This window comes from Phaethon lepturus, unplaced genomic scaffold, assembly GCF_000687285.1.
Source record: "Phaethon lepturus isolate BGI_N335 unplaced genomic scaffold, ASM68728v1 scaffold55828, whole genome shotgun sequence".
NCBI lineage: Eukaryota > Metazoa > Chordata > Aves > Phaethontiformes > Phaethontidae > Phaethon > Phaethon lepturus.
In genome coordinates, this window is record NW_010556574.1 from 235 (window position 1) to 16,227 (window position 15,993).

At 39.1% G+C, this 15,993-nt stretch overlaps 1 protein-coding gene across 1 annotated transcript; it reads right to left on the bottom strand.

The window, feature by feature from the left end:
- Positions 1-374: 374 nt before the first annotated feature.
- On the bottom strand, positions 375-15,602 carry ACADL (acyl-CoA dehydrogenase, long chain). Its single transcript, XM_010292500.1, has 11 exons — positions 15,598-15,602; positions 14,420-14,581; positions 12,076-12,213; positions 11,471-11,635; positions 10,432-10,498; positions 8,995-9,159; positions 8,228-8,329; positions 6,886-6,999; positions 4,575-4,702; positions 2,419-2,505; positions 375-585 (listed from the first exon to the last, which is right to left on the bottom strand). Exons 1-11 carry the CDS (start codon positions 15,600-15,602, stop codon positions 492-494), a joined length of 1,227 nt encoding a protein of 408 aa, XP_010290802.1. The 3' UTR covers positions 375-491.
- Between the last annotated feature and the right edge of the window lie 391 nt (positions 15,603-15,993).

A 15,993-nucleotide genomic window follows, 5' to 3' on the forward strand; every position in this document is an offset into this window, starting at 1 on the left:
CCCTCCCTGCAGTGGGTGGCTGCTGCACAGTAAGCAGGTGTATAGCAACGGTAGCAAAAGTTTCAAGTTCTACTTTGACACAGTGATACTTGTCAAGGGGAAATACAAATTCAAAGTTATATCAACAAATAAACGAACGTTAAATGTTAAGAATGCACCTTCTCTGGACAAGAGGTTTGATCCTGAGAAGCAACATACCTGTAATGTTCCAGACACAAAACCACCATTCGCTACCAGAACTTGTGGAACCCAGAGAATTACTCCGTCTTGTCCAAACATATTTAAATTGAAAGTTCATTAAATATTAGATATGCTGCATGAGCACACTGTTGTTACTAACACTTTTCTTTTTTTTTTTTTTTTAAAGTGCCACTTCCTTGAAAGAATATGATACACCACATTTGTGTTACTCACATTCTGATGTGTGATTTTATGCCATATATTAATATAAAAGGATTCTGGAAGACTCTGCAAAATAGTAAGCATCTGCCCTACTTGTCACTGACAATGTCTCTAGCAATAAGTTCTTTCATAATTTCATTGGTGCCACCATAGATTGGCTGAACACGGGCATCCACGAAAGCTCTGAGGGGGGAAAAAAAAAAAAACAAGGAAAGGTTAAAAACAACTACTCAGAATGGACATACAATCAAAAGAAAAAAAATATGAAAGTTTTATCTTTGAAGATCCTTCTTTTTCAAGTGTGCTATTCCCATTTTTGAAGTGATTCACATTTTCAAAGAGGTTTCAACTGCCTAAAATATTTCACCTTTCCAAGGTACTGTACCAAACTAAGAATTTGATCAGTACCTCTTCCCTGATTTTTGTCTATGTTGTAGAGTTTCCACTATCCCCCTAATTAAATAAAAATAAAGCTTTATAAAACCAGACTCCTACCAGCTTCCCCCCCCCAATTCTTGATCCCTCCTTTCCTCAACATTACCTGAGCATTAACTCAACACCAGACACCAAAGCCCCCATTCACCCACCACACACATCCCACAGAACAGCATGCCTGCGTGAACTGCAAGACCCAGTTACTCCCCGTTGTGAAAAAACAACTCCTGCAGAGCCAAACTGATAGCTATCATGGTAATTTGCTCTAATGCCCTGGCCTGTCTGATCCTGTCAGGAGGACTAACAGTGCTGTCAGTTCTTTCTTCGAGGTGGGACTCAAACACCTTGGGAGGAAAAGAAAGTGACAACTGGTGTCAAATCAGCTGGCTACAGCCTTCTACTCACACCAGCTCCAGCTCCATTTGGGCCAGCAGCCGAAAAGCTGCATGCAGCCAAACCGTTTCCATCCTCACGCTGGACTCGGCCCAGGTACATGCACAGCTGGTGACGGCACACAAGACTATGACCATGTGCTTTTCCAGCTTAATTCTGCTTCATTATACAGAGAGCAATGTGCCATTCTCTGGAAACATGCATGTTGCTGAACTACAGGGATAATAAAACCCTGTATGGATAACATGTATGCACACACAGGTAAGCAGGGGTTTGAGGAGAGCCTGAACAGGCCTTGCTGGCCTTCCTGTTCAGTAGGATATGTGAGTGTTCTGCACCCTATTACACTCATTAAAAACTTGCAAGAAAAAAGTAACTTTAAAGCAATGTTTCATACTCTTAATGTATTTAGGAAAAAATAAAATCAAAACCTACTCAGTTAAAAGAATTAGTTTAAGTTATCTGCTTATGACAACTGCACAGCAGATGGTTTTCCTGGGTTTGCTATTTCTACTATCAGATTACCCCCCTTTTTTTTTTAAAAAAAAAAAAAGCACCAAAACCTCCTCTTAACATGGCAAACGGCATGTACACAAAAGGAAATGCATCTTCACAGCTAATACATAAGGAATACATAAGAGAACTCCATAAATGTCCCTAAATTCATCAAGTAAGCAAAAAATTTGAAATGGCAAATTCCTCTTTCTACAATATAAATCTCTTAACCTTTTCACTTAAAAAGGTATGAAAAAAGCTGAATGTAGCCAGTCATGCTCTTGATTAGGCAATTTGTTATTTTGTGGTATTACACAAGATTTAGGCTGACCAACATGTTTTCTTTCCTTCATACGTATGCATTTAATTTCAGATAAAATATACAAACTAGCTCTCCTCATTTTTATTTTTACATTGCTTCTCTGGGTTTTCAACTAACATTCTAGAAAAGCAACTTCTATTTTGTGAAAAAATAGATAATAATTGCTCAACAGCTTATGCATTATTTGGAGAATCAAAACAAAGCCTTCCTGCAGACATCTGTACAGTAGATTGCCTTTCAATAAACATGATGAGAAAAGGAACAGTAAATCAGTACTAACACAGAACAACTGACAGCTACACCTAAAGGAAGCACCTCATTTCACTTTGCTGGTAATCCTTCATCATTCAAGTCTGAAACGTTACACTTACTTTGCAATTGGATACTCCCACATGTACCCCCATCCTCCATGCAGTTGCACACACTGCGTAGCTATGCTGTTCTGAAGATCAGAAGACCTTAAATGGCCAAAAAGAAATTTTTTAGAAGTATGTTCTGCTTTGAAACTTTAGAGATACAGATAAGTTAGCAAGACAAAAATATAACCAAACTTTTTACTCAAACTGATCTTAAATGCTGGCTGTTAAAATACTTCGTATTTTGAGGGACTTTTTTCTTCCTTCATGATCAGTAAGAAATAAGTATCATTCAATTTAATGTACTAAAGATTTGTTCTCCTTATGGAAGAGCTTTTGGAGAAAGCAAGCTTTCAAAACAGACAGGCTTGTTTACCTTTCTCACAGGCCAAGAGATTTCTTTTGTAAAGCAGGTTGATAGTCTCTTTTCTTAACAAATCCCTCAGCTTTGACAAAAATGAACAGCATCACAGGCTTTTCCTACTAGACAACACACCAGGATGCTCTCTGAGTATAATCATCACCTGGGGAGCATTTATTTTCCACAATAGATTTTATAGGTTTTCAATTCTAAAAAATACTGTAATACTTAAACAAGACCACTCACTGCAAAATAGGGATTTAACTGCAAAAGAAGATTTTAACTGCACTGGAAGTTCAAGTCAAAAGACCAAAAAACCCCAGTTTCTAAGCATACATCTTTCGGAGTGTCAACAAAAGTAAAGAAAATGACAATTCAAGTCAATTGCTTATCATGGAAGAATGTAAGAGTCCTTTTCTCCAAACTGTCTGCTCATCCAATTAAATCCTTAGGTTTTTTATACCAACTTTAGTTGCAGTGATTCACTGCTGCCGACTTGTCTTTCCTAAATATATTTTCAAATTAATTTAGGTTTACAACCCATCACCACAAAATAAAACCTACAGACCTCTCATCAGATATTAGGAAATGTTCTAAAATACTTCAAAGCTCTAACTCAAGTCATTGACTATACAAAAGGTTTGAAGGAAAATTAACTGGAGATAGTCTCCTGAAACGTTAGGGAATAAAGCGATTCTACGTTCAAGCATTTTCTAGACCATCTGAGATAGTTTTATGAAGGGAGTCACAGGAACTCCGTTAGGGAAAGGGGAAATCCACAACACACTGTGGTGCTAAACAGTTGGGAGGGTGGCGGAGTTTCAAATGCCTCGCTTTGGGCAATTTGTTGAAGAAGTAAGTCTACATATCTGAGCTGGCACTAGTTGTTTCCTCCTCCTCAAAACTGAATGACTCTGCTTATGTACCTGGTGCTTTTAGGTATGACAACTAATCAGTGCCAGGCATAGCACTCAATCAAAATCCTTTCATTGTAAATATTCTCTCTGGATTCCCTCAGTACTCTCTGCTCATTTCCTCTATACTTATTTTTCAAAGTCTAGAATCTGTAAACCTCTGCATCTTCCATAAAATTATTTGCTCATGTCTGATGTACTTTTTTTTCTCTGATCTTTGCAAGCAAGATAAAACTATACAAGTTCCACAAGTGTGCCACTCATCCAGCTTTCTCTGGTTAAACCTGAGTTAACAGATAACACCACCAAGTACGGGGAGAGGGAGGACGAGTTTTGGCCAATAAAATAAAGCACTGTTTAGTCTCAGTTACAGCAATAGCTGTAGCCAACTACTTCTTCCCAAAACCAGAGAGCTTCAAAAACTAGCTGGGCCAAACAGCAATTGCTAAGTAACATTAACTAAAAAGTATCATATGAGCTTCAAATAAATCTGTGCTTTAAAAAAAAAACCTCAACTACCCCCATTAAAAAAAAAAAATAACCTACACCCAAAAACAATTTTCTATAGCAAAATGTAAATGCTTGTCTAAATACCAATGAAGTACTCACTTTTACTTGAAGCTAAAGCTGAGTCCTGATCTTGTTTAATAGAAGCCTATTTTAAAACCATGCCATTATTTTGAAATTGATCTGTTTAACCAACACTGGTTTTCCATATAACTAAGATTTTTGTTGATTACATGATTAAAGCTAGTGGTCTCTATTAGAATCTGACAACGTTGTTATTCAGACAGTAATTTTATCTCTTCATTAGATCTGAACAGTTTAGTGTTTTTATCGTTAGAGTCCTGTCAAGATCACACAAGTAACACTTCCAAATTACTTTAACCACATACCAATACTTTGCCATAGAAGCTGTGGAGGAGTCCAGACGTTTATCTGCATGCAGCTGCAAACAGTTGTCCATAAAAGCTCGGCCCACGCAAATCTGCGTTTTCATTTCAGCCAACTTGTGCTGTACTGTCTTATTTTGGAAGTGGATAGTGGAGGCAGAGGAAAGAGCAGAAGCAGAATTTAAGTGATATTTGAAGTAGAAAGCAGAGCATTTTCTAAAAGTATTTCTGTTAGAAATCACCATTTCAAACAACTTCAGCTCTGTACACCAGAAGACAGCTTACTTTCCATACAATTACATCTTTACTAATCTTACTGGAGAAAATTACTGCCCTTTACTTCTCAAGACCAACTCAAAACATGACCTTAAAAGAAAAACTCCAAGAGTCTGAAACCAAATTCCTAGAGAGCACAGAGTAGGATGCACTGAGTGCTCTGTCACTCTCAGCTCCCTCTTGTGGGAGAATGTCCTTTCACTCTGTAGAGCCACTAATTTCCCCAGTTAGTAACATTTCATCATCTATTGAATGCTTTTTCTATGCATTCAGTTCTTCAGATTTTAAGTCATATGCAAAAAGACACAAGGAAAAACAAAGGAAATATTAGACTAGCAGAAAGTTTTTCAACACTGAGTTCTGACACATTGGAAGAGAGTTTCTAGGTAGAAAAGGTAAAAAAAAACCAAATCCATCTCTAAGGTTACGTAAAACCAGACCAGGCAAGCATTCAACCGTCTTGTAATTCTGGTAGAGAGCGGATAAAAACACCACCCAGTAGCAAAAGTTTTTTCTAATCTCACATTTCTAAAATTGTATGAAAAAAATCTTCTTGCTTCCCTTGACAATATAATGGACCAGTCTACTATTACAAAGAAAAGATTTGATTTCAAACACTCTACTGTGGCATGACTAAATGAATTAGGCAAGGCAGAGCTCCAATTAGAAAGGATTTTTGATTATAGGCATATTCTAGCCATCAGCCACAAAAAGGAACCTGAAAAGGTATGCAAGAATGGATTATTTTGGCAAAAATAATATACTTTATGAAGTGTATTGGCCACCTGGCAGTTGGCAGTGGGCTACCATAAAAAAGGAGATTATTTTTGAGGTCTCTGCACATTAAACTACTAAAATTAGGAAACATCCCTTACTTACATTAAAAAAGGCAAATATATATCTTTTGTGTTAAAGCTGCACACTGCACATACAAAATTCCATCTGGAATTATGGATTTCCTGAATGTTAACTTTAAAAACAGATTAAGATCATAATTTCCTGAAAGATACCTAGTATTCCAGCCTCTAAAGAGCCTAATTCTGCTGCTATTCACAACTAAAGATTTAATTTTGACAAAGTAAGTCTCAGGACTTAGAAATGTTTTGGGGTTTTTTTTTTTTTTAATTATTTCAAAATTATATTAAAAAAAAGAGGCAGCCAACATCCTCTAACCCATATGAGTCACTTCTATCCTATAAACCAAGCACGCAGGAGCTTGGTCTGCTTCAGCCCTAACAGCTAATGTGGTTTTCAGGAAAACTGTAACATCGCAATACTGCAGAAAGCAACATCTGTTTTATGACTGCAACTAAAGAGCATAGGCATAAACGTCTCAAAACACAATTAACTACCACTGTCAGGAGTGAGGTATGCTCACAGAGAATGACCCAACAGTTCCATACGCAGTCACTTAAATACCCAGCTAGCTGCTAGCTGAGCAATCTCATTAGAACATCCATAAAGCTCAATACAAAGACCTCTGCAGGCATTCAGACAGCAAGGTAGCCTGGGACCCCCCAACCAGCACTAGCCTCAAAGTTCATTTTTCTGCAATGCATCATGTGCAGAGGAACGCAGCACCTGCACGTGCACCAAGCTCTTCTGCGGTCCATAGGATTCCAGGCAGAAACAGAAATACATGCAGGAGTAGCAGAACATGGGACTAGGACTTGCGACAATAACATGCAAGCTTAAAAGCAACAAGGTAATTTTTCTTCAGCAGCAGCAAAAAGCCAGGATGGTTTCTGCCTGCATATTTCACTTCCAGAAGCAGCACTGCTGGGAGTTATCTAACTGAATCGTAAAATACCTAACATTACAGTTTATGTGGTGTTGGGTTTTTTTTTAATTATTTTTGTTTTTCAAAAATGAATGATGGGCATGGATGCAAACAACAGCCACAGTCCAACAGTGAAAGCTGTGCAAACAGTCTTTTGGAAGCTGCCCAGTGATTTTCATTTGCTCACTATTTCACATACACAGCTTTAAAGCAAATGCACACTGGAATCTGTAGACAAGTCTCTCAGCTCAAACTCACCTGTAAGTGTGCAATTGTCTTCCCAAAAGCTTTTCTTTGCTTCACGTAATTCCTTGTTTCTTCAAACATGAATTCACAACCAGCAAGAGCCATATCAGCAATTAGCAGTCTCTCCTTTTGAAACACAAATTACGGAATCCAGTTGAATTAGTCCTACATTTCTCCCTATCAGATGCACAATTGGGACACAGATGTTCAGTGTTGTTCATTAAGGGAGGGGGCATAAGTCACACTAAGTACAAATCAGACACATGGCATTACTGAAATTAATGAGTGGGACAAATGCCTTGCTGCCTGAAGCTCACTTAAGTCTTTTTCGGGTAATGTTCTATCACAACAATGCCTCAAAAAAATAGCTACAAGTCAACCACAGGACTCTTACTGACTGAAAAAAAAAAAGTCACATCAAATTCTGTTTCAATTACTGTTTTCACTGTTCAGTTTAAACAACAACTCTATTTAACAATTTCAACAGGACACCTCTGGAAAAAACAAAACCTAGAAAAAAACAACTGGCTGGTTTTTTCCTTCCTCATAACATGTTGAAACACAGAAACTAAGTACAGAACAGTTACTTCTAGCACCATTGAAAACATCTGATGCATCACGCTAAACCTGTTCATGACTGCATCTATTTCTTTAAGGCAGTAAAGATTTCCTTTGATCAGGTTTCATACTCACAGCATAAAATTAAATAAACATGATCCCTACCAGATGAGGCAAATACAAAGTCATAGTCTTGACAAAACACAGTCACATTTTGAAAAACCACACCGTGTCTTCCCAAGTAATTCCAAAACTTTGTAAACCAAGTCATAAATCGTTATTTCCACTAGAAAAGCATTTTAGCAACTAAACAATTTATTTACTTTACTATATGGACAGAGTTCCTTATATCTTTAACATGCTTCTACTGGTAGAAGAGCTAGAACAACAGTGCTTGCTTGTTTCTTTAAAGAGAATGCCAAATGCATCAGAGACCTCCAAGCCATATTTAATTTACTAAGCAAAGTGGTTCCATGCTAGAAGTAGACAAGAAAAAACTGTGGTATGTTCTTTTAAATACACTACTCGAGGAGGTTCTTCAACAGCTGGGTTAAGAGATCTAGCTTTGAGCTGGTGGGATGCTGACATTTTTACCAATGTCCAAAGAATTGCACTTTTAGCACTAGCAACTGTGTACTTCAATTAAATAGCAGCAATATCAACACAATGTTGCCTACAGACATCCCAAACTGGCTCCCCATGATACATAATCTTCAAGACTAAGGCAGATTCTTGCAGTGACAAAAATTGTCTCCGTATTCTCCGTACGGACAGCAAACAGTCACGTTCCTCTTACCTGAGGGAGCTCTGCCATCAGATAATAGAAGCCTTTGTTCTCTTTTCCAAGCAAGGCACTGGCTGGCAACCGCACATCTTCAAAAAACAGCTCTGCTGTGTCCTAAGAGGATTTTAAATGCGACAGTTTATAGCCTGGTATTTTCATCTCTTCATTCCACTTATTTTGCCCCATTTTTTTCCTGCTACCGTGCACTTTAACTTGAAATCATAGATTCATTTAGGTTGAGAAGGGTCCTCCAGAAGTCATCTAGTTTATCTCCTACTCAAAACAGCTCCAGCAAAGCAAGTAGCTGAGGCCCTTGTCCAGTTATGCTTTCCACTCCAAAGAAAAAGGCTCCACAACCTGTCCCAGTATCTGATCACTTTTATGATTTTTTTTCTTAATACCTACTTAGAATTTTCCCTAAAGTAACTTGTGTCCCTTGCCACTCTCCCTTTCACTGTGCTCCTCTAAGAAGAATCTGGCTCCACTATCTCTACAGCCAACCATTAGGTAGCTAAAAACACCAATAAGATCCTGTCCTTCCAGGCTTCTTCAGAGTGAAGAAATGCAGCTTCCTCACCCTCTCCCTGCATATCACATACTTCAGGCTTCCATAGGCAAACCCAGCATACACACTTTGCATGTATATCGTTTGTGCTCTAAAGCCTAAGAGCTAGAATAGCACCACAGTCCCATTTTGTATTTATTTAGCTAATGCCAAGCATTAAGTGGTTTTAGATTTCCTCCAAGTCTTTTACATGTTAGGGGTTGTATGAACTCACTTGAGCTTTCAGGCCAATTTTGTTCAGCTTGCGTCCTTTGATGAAACCTTTTGTTCCATTTTCCACCAGAAAAAGGCTGATCCCATGAGCAGGAGATCGGGCCTCCCGGTTTGTAACTGCAACCACGATCACTACATCGCTCATCCAACCGTTAGTGATGAATACCTGTAAAAAAATGCAACTTGGAATAAAGCAAGGACCTAGGTAGATAGAAGTTAAGAAGAGATCATCAAGCAGCAGAAAAAAGTTACACTGGCACTTTCACAGCTGAACTGAAAGGCAAGGTTTAAGTATCCAGAAAAACTTTAAGCTTTCTGAATTAAGTGTTTTGGAACAAGGTCTATTAAAGTAGGAATGAGTTTGAGAAGTATTGTGTGGGTCAGAAGTGTGAAGTTAGAGAACGCACAGCTCTCTTTTGTCTGATAAAGAAGGAATATGGTATCAAATGTAGATATTCAATGAACACAGAGGTTCTCTTTTCTAGAATTAAATCACCAAGGTATAACACGCAAAACTATCAATGGCTTCTTGTCGCAATTGCTTACTATAATCCTGTAGAATTACTCAAACCTGCCAAAGTGATCCATCTTAACTCCAACAAAAGAAATGAGCTATCTGTCCTGCTTGACTTGAACCGTGCAGCACGAGCAAGTATCTTTTTGAACACCTACACATACATATTTGCTTGCACACATTCTTGCCACTTGGAATTCTGCTCAGACCAGAAGTCTCTATCATTGCCATGTTATCAGCAGGGGTACAGAAGAAGAGGGGTGGGGGGTGGAGAAAGAAGATTAAGACATTTCATAGCTTTATTAAAAAAAAAAAAAGCTGTGGAACCCACACTTCTACTTGAACACTAGTTCTGCCTTCCTTCTTTTTCATTATGGCAATGAAAGAAGAGGTTAATGCTGCCAACTTTGCAACAGCTTGAGAACACACAGAGAAGAACATCTGATGCAGTTGGGTTTTTTTTTCTCCTAACATGACCAGCAGGCTCCTGAATAAAAATTCCACAGCTTGCACTGTGGCAACACAAGTTTTCACAGTGGTAGCGTATGTATGTCATTGTTCAACCTCAGTACTAAAAAACAGCTCTGGTCCTGCTTATATTATGCAGGAGTTGGGTTTTCCCACCCCCCCCCCCCCCCCCCCCCTTTTCTTCCCAGTTTAAGGGAAAATAGGCCTTTCATAGGGTTATTTAAAAGCTACAAAAAGAACCTACTCAAGCCCTTCCATAAATTGATCCGTAAATTGTCAGCAACAGAAATATCTTAAGTCCTACAAAAAATGTAACTAGGGAAAAAAAAACAACTACAACATAACCCACAAAAAACAGAAGTAAAAAGCCTGGGGGGAGATACCAACAGTGGTGTACATCCTTCACTGTCTAAATGCATTCAGTTCCCAAAGCGGTATGTACATCTGTTCACTTACCTTGCTCCCATTAAGAATCCAGTCACTTCCATCTTTTTTTGCGTATGTTCGTACTCCCTGCAAGTCACTAAAATGAAATTCATAAGGTCCTTCAAGAAAACATTCCAGAAGCTACAATTTGTATCTTGAATTTTACCCAGTATAAAATAAGGTAGTTTTTATACCGTCCAGGCACAGGCTCAGTGAAAACACATATGAAGATAGTGAAACATGGTGAAATTAGCTTAGGGTGCAACACAAACCACAAGCATGCACAGAAACCACAGAAAGGGATGATAAATCTATGCAATTGTACAAGAGCATGAGGTCCCATTTTAACTTTATCTACTTGTGGAAGGTGGTGTAATACAAGCACTGACATCAACAGGTCAGTATCCCCTTACACCAATATGCCTTTGATGACAAACACCAGACAAAACCACATCCTCCAAGCGGGCTCAACCCTGATCAGGGGGCTCTGTAAAAAGCCACTGGCAACATCTACCATTTGTAGAAGCATGACACCAACAGGTTTTGCTCTTCACTCTCTCTCTCTGTTTTGGAAACTGGCCAGACCAGCTGCATCTCCTCCAAACATGTGCTGTCTGCCCTTCAATAATGATGGGCAAGGAGGGACATTTCTCTTTTTGAAAGGATTCAGAGGACAGAAAATAAGATGTTCTGTTCCACAACAAAAGCTAATAGTAAAGTCAAGCCCTCTTTACCGAGGCATGTAATTTTCTCCTGCTATGTTTCATATTAAGAGTACACTTACATGACAGGCAAGTTAGTAACTATAAACTCAGGCTATAAAAGCAAGTACAAAGCATATTTGCCCACAGTGGGACAATACGGAAATGGATTCTGAGCAAATATCCTGAAATTACAGAGCTATAATAAATTAATCCATACAGAACAGGTTTTTTTCAGGTCCTACCTAACCTAGGATATTGTCCCGTCACTAAAATGACCATATAACCAGGAGGCTTAGAATCTTTTTCACTGACAAATCAACAGACAGAACATAACTTTAAGACCATTGTTTTACTATTTAGCTTACCTGCCAGCCCCAGGTTCTGTCATGGCAATAGCTCCAATACACTTGCCTGCAACCATTTCAGGGATAAAGCGTTTAATCTGTTCTTCAGAGCCATAGTTTGCAATGTAGGGCATGACTATATCTGAATGAAGGCTGAATCCTGGGCCCGTACAGTTAACATACATTCTTGGGGAGTGGGGAAAAACAAAGTTCAGAAAAAAGTACTACTAAGATTTAAACATTGAACTTTACACTGTTACAACACAGACCCAACAACAAAGAAAGCCCCACCACACAGATGTCTCAGACAATTTGAGCTTGTGGCACTTGTACTGTTTTATATAATGTACTTTCACAGCCAAATGGGTATATAACCTACCAGACTAACAAAAATGCTTTCCCCAGCCATAAAGTCCTAACAGTGGAGCACCATGACATTTGTTACTTAAACAATCATCCAGGATACTTAAAACAGGAGGGATTTACAGACATCTAAACTATCTTTTCCACAAGCAAGGTAACACCATTTTCTGTAAGCAAACATATTCCATGAAGACATCTTACAGAAAAAAAATAGTCTCTTGATGCAAACCACTGAAATTCTTCCTGAAGCATCTAGTACTTACTGCTCCTCCCAGACCACAGCTGAAGAGAGAATATCTGCTCCGATGCCTCCATGTTTTTCAGCAATAGCAACACCCAGCAAACCCTGCTGTCCAGCCTTTTCCCAGAGCTCTCTGCTCACCTGGCCGTCCTTCTCCCATCTGCAAGAGGAACACAAGAACAGTCATGCATTAAATCCCCCATGTGCTACTGTTTATTTGTCATGGCTGCTGCCGCACACAAGAACACCCGCAGCCAGGTTTCACTGCATGGAAAGAAACTTTCAGTCTCAATACCACACATGTAGGGTACACAGACATATATTTTGCAGCTAAGAAGCTGTGGCTTAGTAGTAAGTTTTCTATTCTTCAAGTCCACAGATGCCACTGGCATTACAGGGGCACCAACTGTATAACAAGTTTGAACCTCTGCTTCCAACATATAACCTGACATCTCTTTAAGCCTTGTTATGAGAGGCAGTGCTGCCTATTGGTCTGAGTACCAGACTGGGATTTAGGAGATTTAGCCACAACCATCTGGATAATTACAAGCAGGTCTTTTATCTTCCTGACATTCCATTTTCCCCACATACAAAACAAGTATAACACATCAGCATCTTCTGTGAAAGAATTCAACTCTACCAATAAGAACTGCATTATAAGAACCAAGCGTTAACACGTTAAGTCACTTCTGTATTAAAAAAAAAACAAAAACAAAAACAAACCAAAAACGGCCCCTGTGCACTTATTACAAGTTAGTACTGTATCTTGGTAAATTACTGCCTTAAGGCAGTTTCAAGTTTGTAAATATAGTTCAGGCTTATCTGCTGACAGTTTTCAAACTTTAACACCACAGGAATCACTCTTGAAAAAAATAGTGCCTCTTTATGGAGTTTGCCAACTCAACAGAAAGTTGGATGGCCATTAGTGGCCCAGCTTTTTTTTTTTGTCTTTTTTTTTAAAAAAACACAAATTCAAAATTATGTTAGACAGATTGTATCAGAGACACTTCTTTGACACACCTATATGCAGCAGAGCTATACCACAGCACATATCCACAGTTAATCAAGTATTTTATTCTACATATTTAACCTCCCAGAACTTTTGCTCCTACGTTGGAAGTCTTAAACAAAGCTCTCTTATTACTATCTCCCCCCCACTTCAGGGCCATTCCTGTCCTCTTCGCCCATCACCAAGGCTTCTCCTCCTCACAATAATCCACAACTGGATTCGCTGATGCCACATTTGTCTCTTCGCATCAGCCCAGCTGATTAACATACTATGCCTGAAGCCTCCTTGTTTACTTGAAAGGTGTGAGAACAGAATGGTTCATAGGTCGCTGAAGTGATGCAAGAACACAAGTCCAACTTGTTCCAGTGTCTCTAGGAAATCGTTGTGTCGGCAAGCTAGCAAGCAGGATCTTTGGTAACCTCAAGCAGAGCCAGTATCTGTTCACAAACCTACACTAGAAGTCATTCTAACAAAAGATGAAGGAAAACATCTGTTTTTGTGGACAGAATATGAGTATACAGTGGAAGAGCAAGCTACTTTGAGGTCATGGTTTCAGGATAAAAAAAACAGTTGGCAACAACCCTGATGTAAGCTGTTTCCAGTACCTCCTGCTGTTCATTTCTGCCCCAGAGACACAACACCCCACCCACTCAACTGTGCCTTCTCAACTGTTTGTGGATACACATTTCGAGTTGCATCAGGAAACTCATCTAGCAGTGTATTTAAAGAATAAGCCCTTCACCATCCCCTGGTGTTTTCAAAGGAATGTTTTTCAAGTAAAGACTGCTTAAGACACTACTACAGTTTAACGCTTTCTGTTCAAAAACACATTCTGAGTTCATTTATTTTCTTTTCCCAACTGGAACATGATTGGATATAGCTAAAATAAGGGCAAAAACCACTCTCCAGTTCTAGTTCAATACTAGTATAACACCTCTACTACACCGTCAATGCTTTTTTGGATGACAGCAGTACAATAGCATCGGAATTGAAATGCCTCTCTTAACTCTAGCCCCAAGACACTGGTGTCAGAATAAATACCTACAAGCAGGGACACTGTCGCCGCATCTCTGCAAACTTCATTTGTCTGTTCATAGGCCTAAGATGAAGATGCCAGATTGCCTACGCTGGAATTCAAAGAACACGGCGAATTTTTATTATGTGCAATGTCGGGGGGGGGGTATATATGATTTTCATATGCAGGTTTGTTTTATTTGAGTAAATTTGAAATAGAAAGCTTGTAAATGAAAACAGATAGCCTGTTTATCCTGTCATATTAAGACTAACACCCCAAAAAGCACTCTGTGGGAAAAATACATATTACTTCACAAGCCAGAATGTTTAAGAAGTATCTTACTCTGCGTGAAAAGGCAGCACTTCTTCCTGAAAGAACTTTCTGGCACTCTCCCTGAAGATATCATGGTCTGATGAGAAGATCCTCCGAGTGCCTATATCAACCAAACTTTTAGCAGAAGATGGTTCTGGGCGCTTTGTGCCCTGCTGTTCAGTTTGCAGAGGACTAAAAAATACAAGTGAAAGCATCTGTTAGGACACAAGCACCCCATTTACATAACCCTTTTAAAAGAAAGGGAACATCTGTGTTATTAAACATGGTTCATATCCCAAGTGTAGCACACAGTTAGGTCCACAATAAATACAAAGACCTAACATACACTGTACTTCACTGGGCTGTGAAAGAAGGTAAAGCAAGACTGGTTTGTCCTTAACACTTCAATTAAAAATAATACATACACAGGTAAAAGGATAAAGTTTCTGTTTGCAACAGATGCTAAAAATCATCACTGCCTTCTCCCCTGCCACACAACCTCCAAAATGCAACTCAGCTCAATTTGAACAGAAAGGTAACCTTTTGAACAAGTAAACTTTTCTTTGGGCTTTGTCCATTCTGTATGTGCTCCCAAAAGTCCCAAAATTACAAATGCATGAACTGAAAATTCACACACTCAAAATAAAAGCAAGTACAACATGGATTTGCACACATACGCTGCATTATCACAGATATCTACATAGCTCTAACCTTGAAAATACTATTTTCTAATTCCTTCTAACTTTCAGTATTTTTATCGTACAGGAAGGCTAATCCTCCCAAAACTCTGATAAAAACATGTAAAAATAAAATGCTTCTTTAATAAAAAATAAAAGCTGAAACAGTGGTAAACATCAGTAGTTAAAACCACAAGAGATATATTTAGATGAGTATAATTACAAAATAACAAGCAAGGGTTTAACACTTTTGCAGGAGTTTAGACTGTCAAGGATGACATACTACTTAGGGCTGAAATGAAAATTTGCTTCTTGTATTTGTGCATTGGGTTCTTTGACTTGCTTCTATTGCCACAAAACATCAGAAATTATAAACAGAGAGCTGAGCTATATTAAATGGTAAAGACATTCGTGGTTCCTTTCTCCGACTATTTTGTTCATCTCTCCTCAGTTCCTCAGCACTAGTTTCCCAGCAGAGCACAGCAACTGTGTGCAGTCCCGCAGAGCTTAGCTGAGCCTGCACTTACTTACTCCATTACCGAGACAAAGGTCTTCATTTACTGCCACATGAAGTTACTCATACTCTTTCTGATGTGAAGGATTAAACACCCCTGAAACACAGGCTCTAATTACCTCTAGTGATGCTTGGGAGAAATGGGCTACTGCAACTTTCTTGCTCAGTATTTTCTACTCTCAAACACAGGCTTCCCGTGCTAGGCACGCACCGACGCTCCCAAAAGCTTATTTTTAAAGCTGTTTAAGACGACACTGAGCTTTATTGTAGACCACCCTTTTGTTTCATTGCGGCCCGCACGGCGCGCAGGGAAGGGTCGGGCTGCTCCTTCACGCCAACCAGAGCCCGCGGGGACACAGCTCGAAGGCCAGAGGAGAAGCAGGCACACTCCCGTTCGTTCTGCTCCCCGAGAA

Bases quoted from the DNA above. Each gene is read 5' to 3' on its own strand.
- ACADL (XM_010292500.1), bottom strand. The intron at 11,636-12,075 runs GTAAGTACTAGA...CCACTCCCCAAG, and splicing joins GCTGTGGTCTGGGAGGAGCA to AATGTATGTTAACTGTACGG. The intron at 7,000-8,227 runs GTAAGAGGAACG...GTGTTTCAAAAG, and splicing joins TGATGGCAGAGCTCCCTCAG to GAGAGACTGCTAATTGCTGA.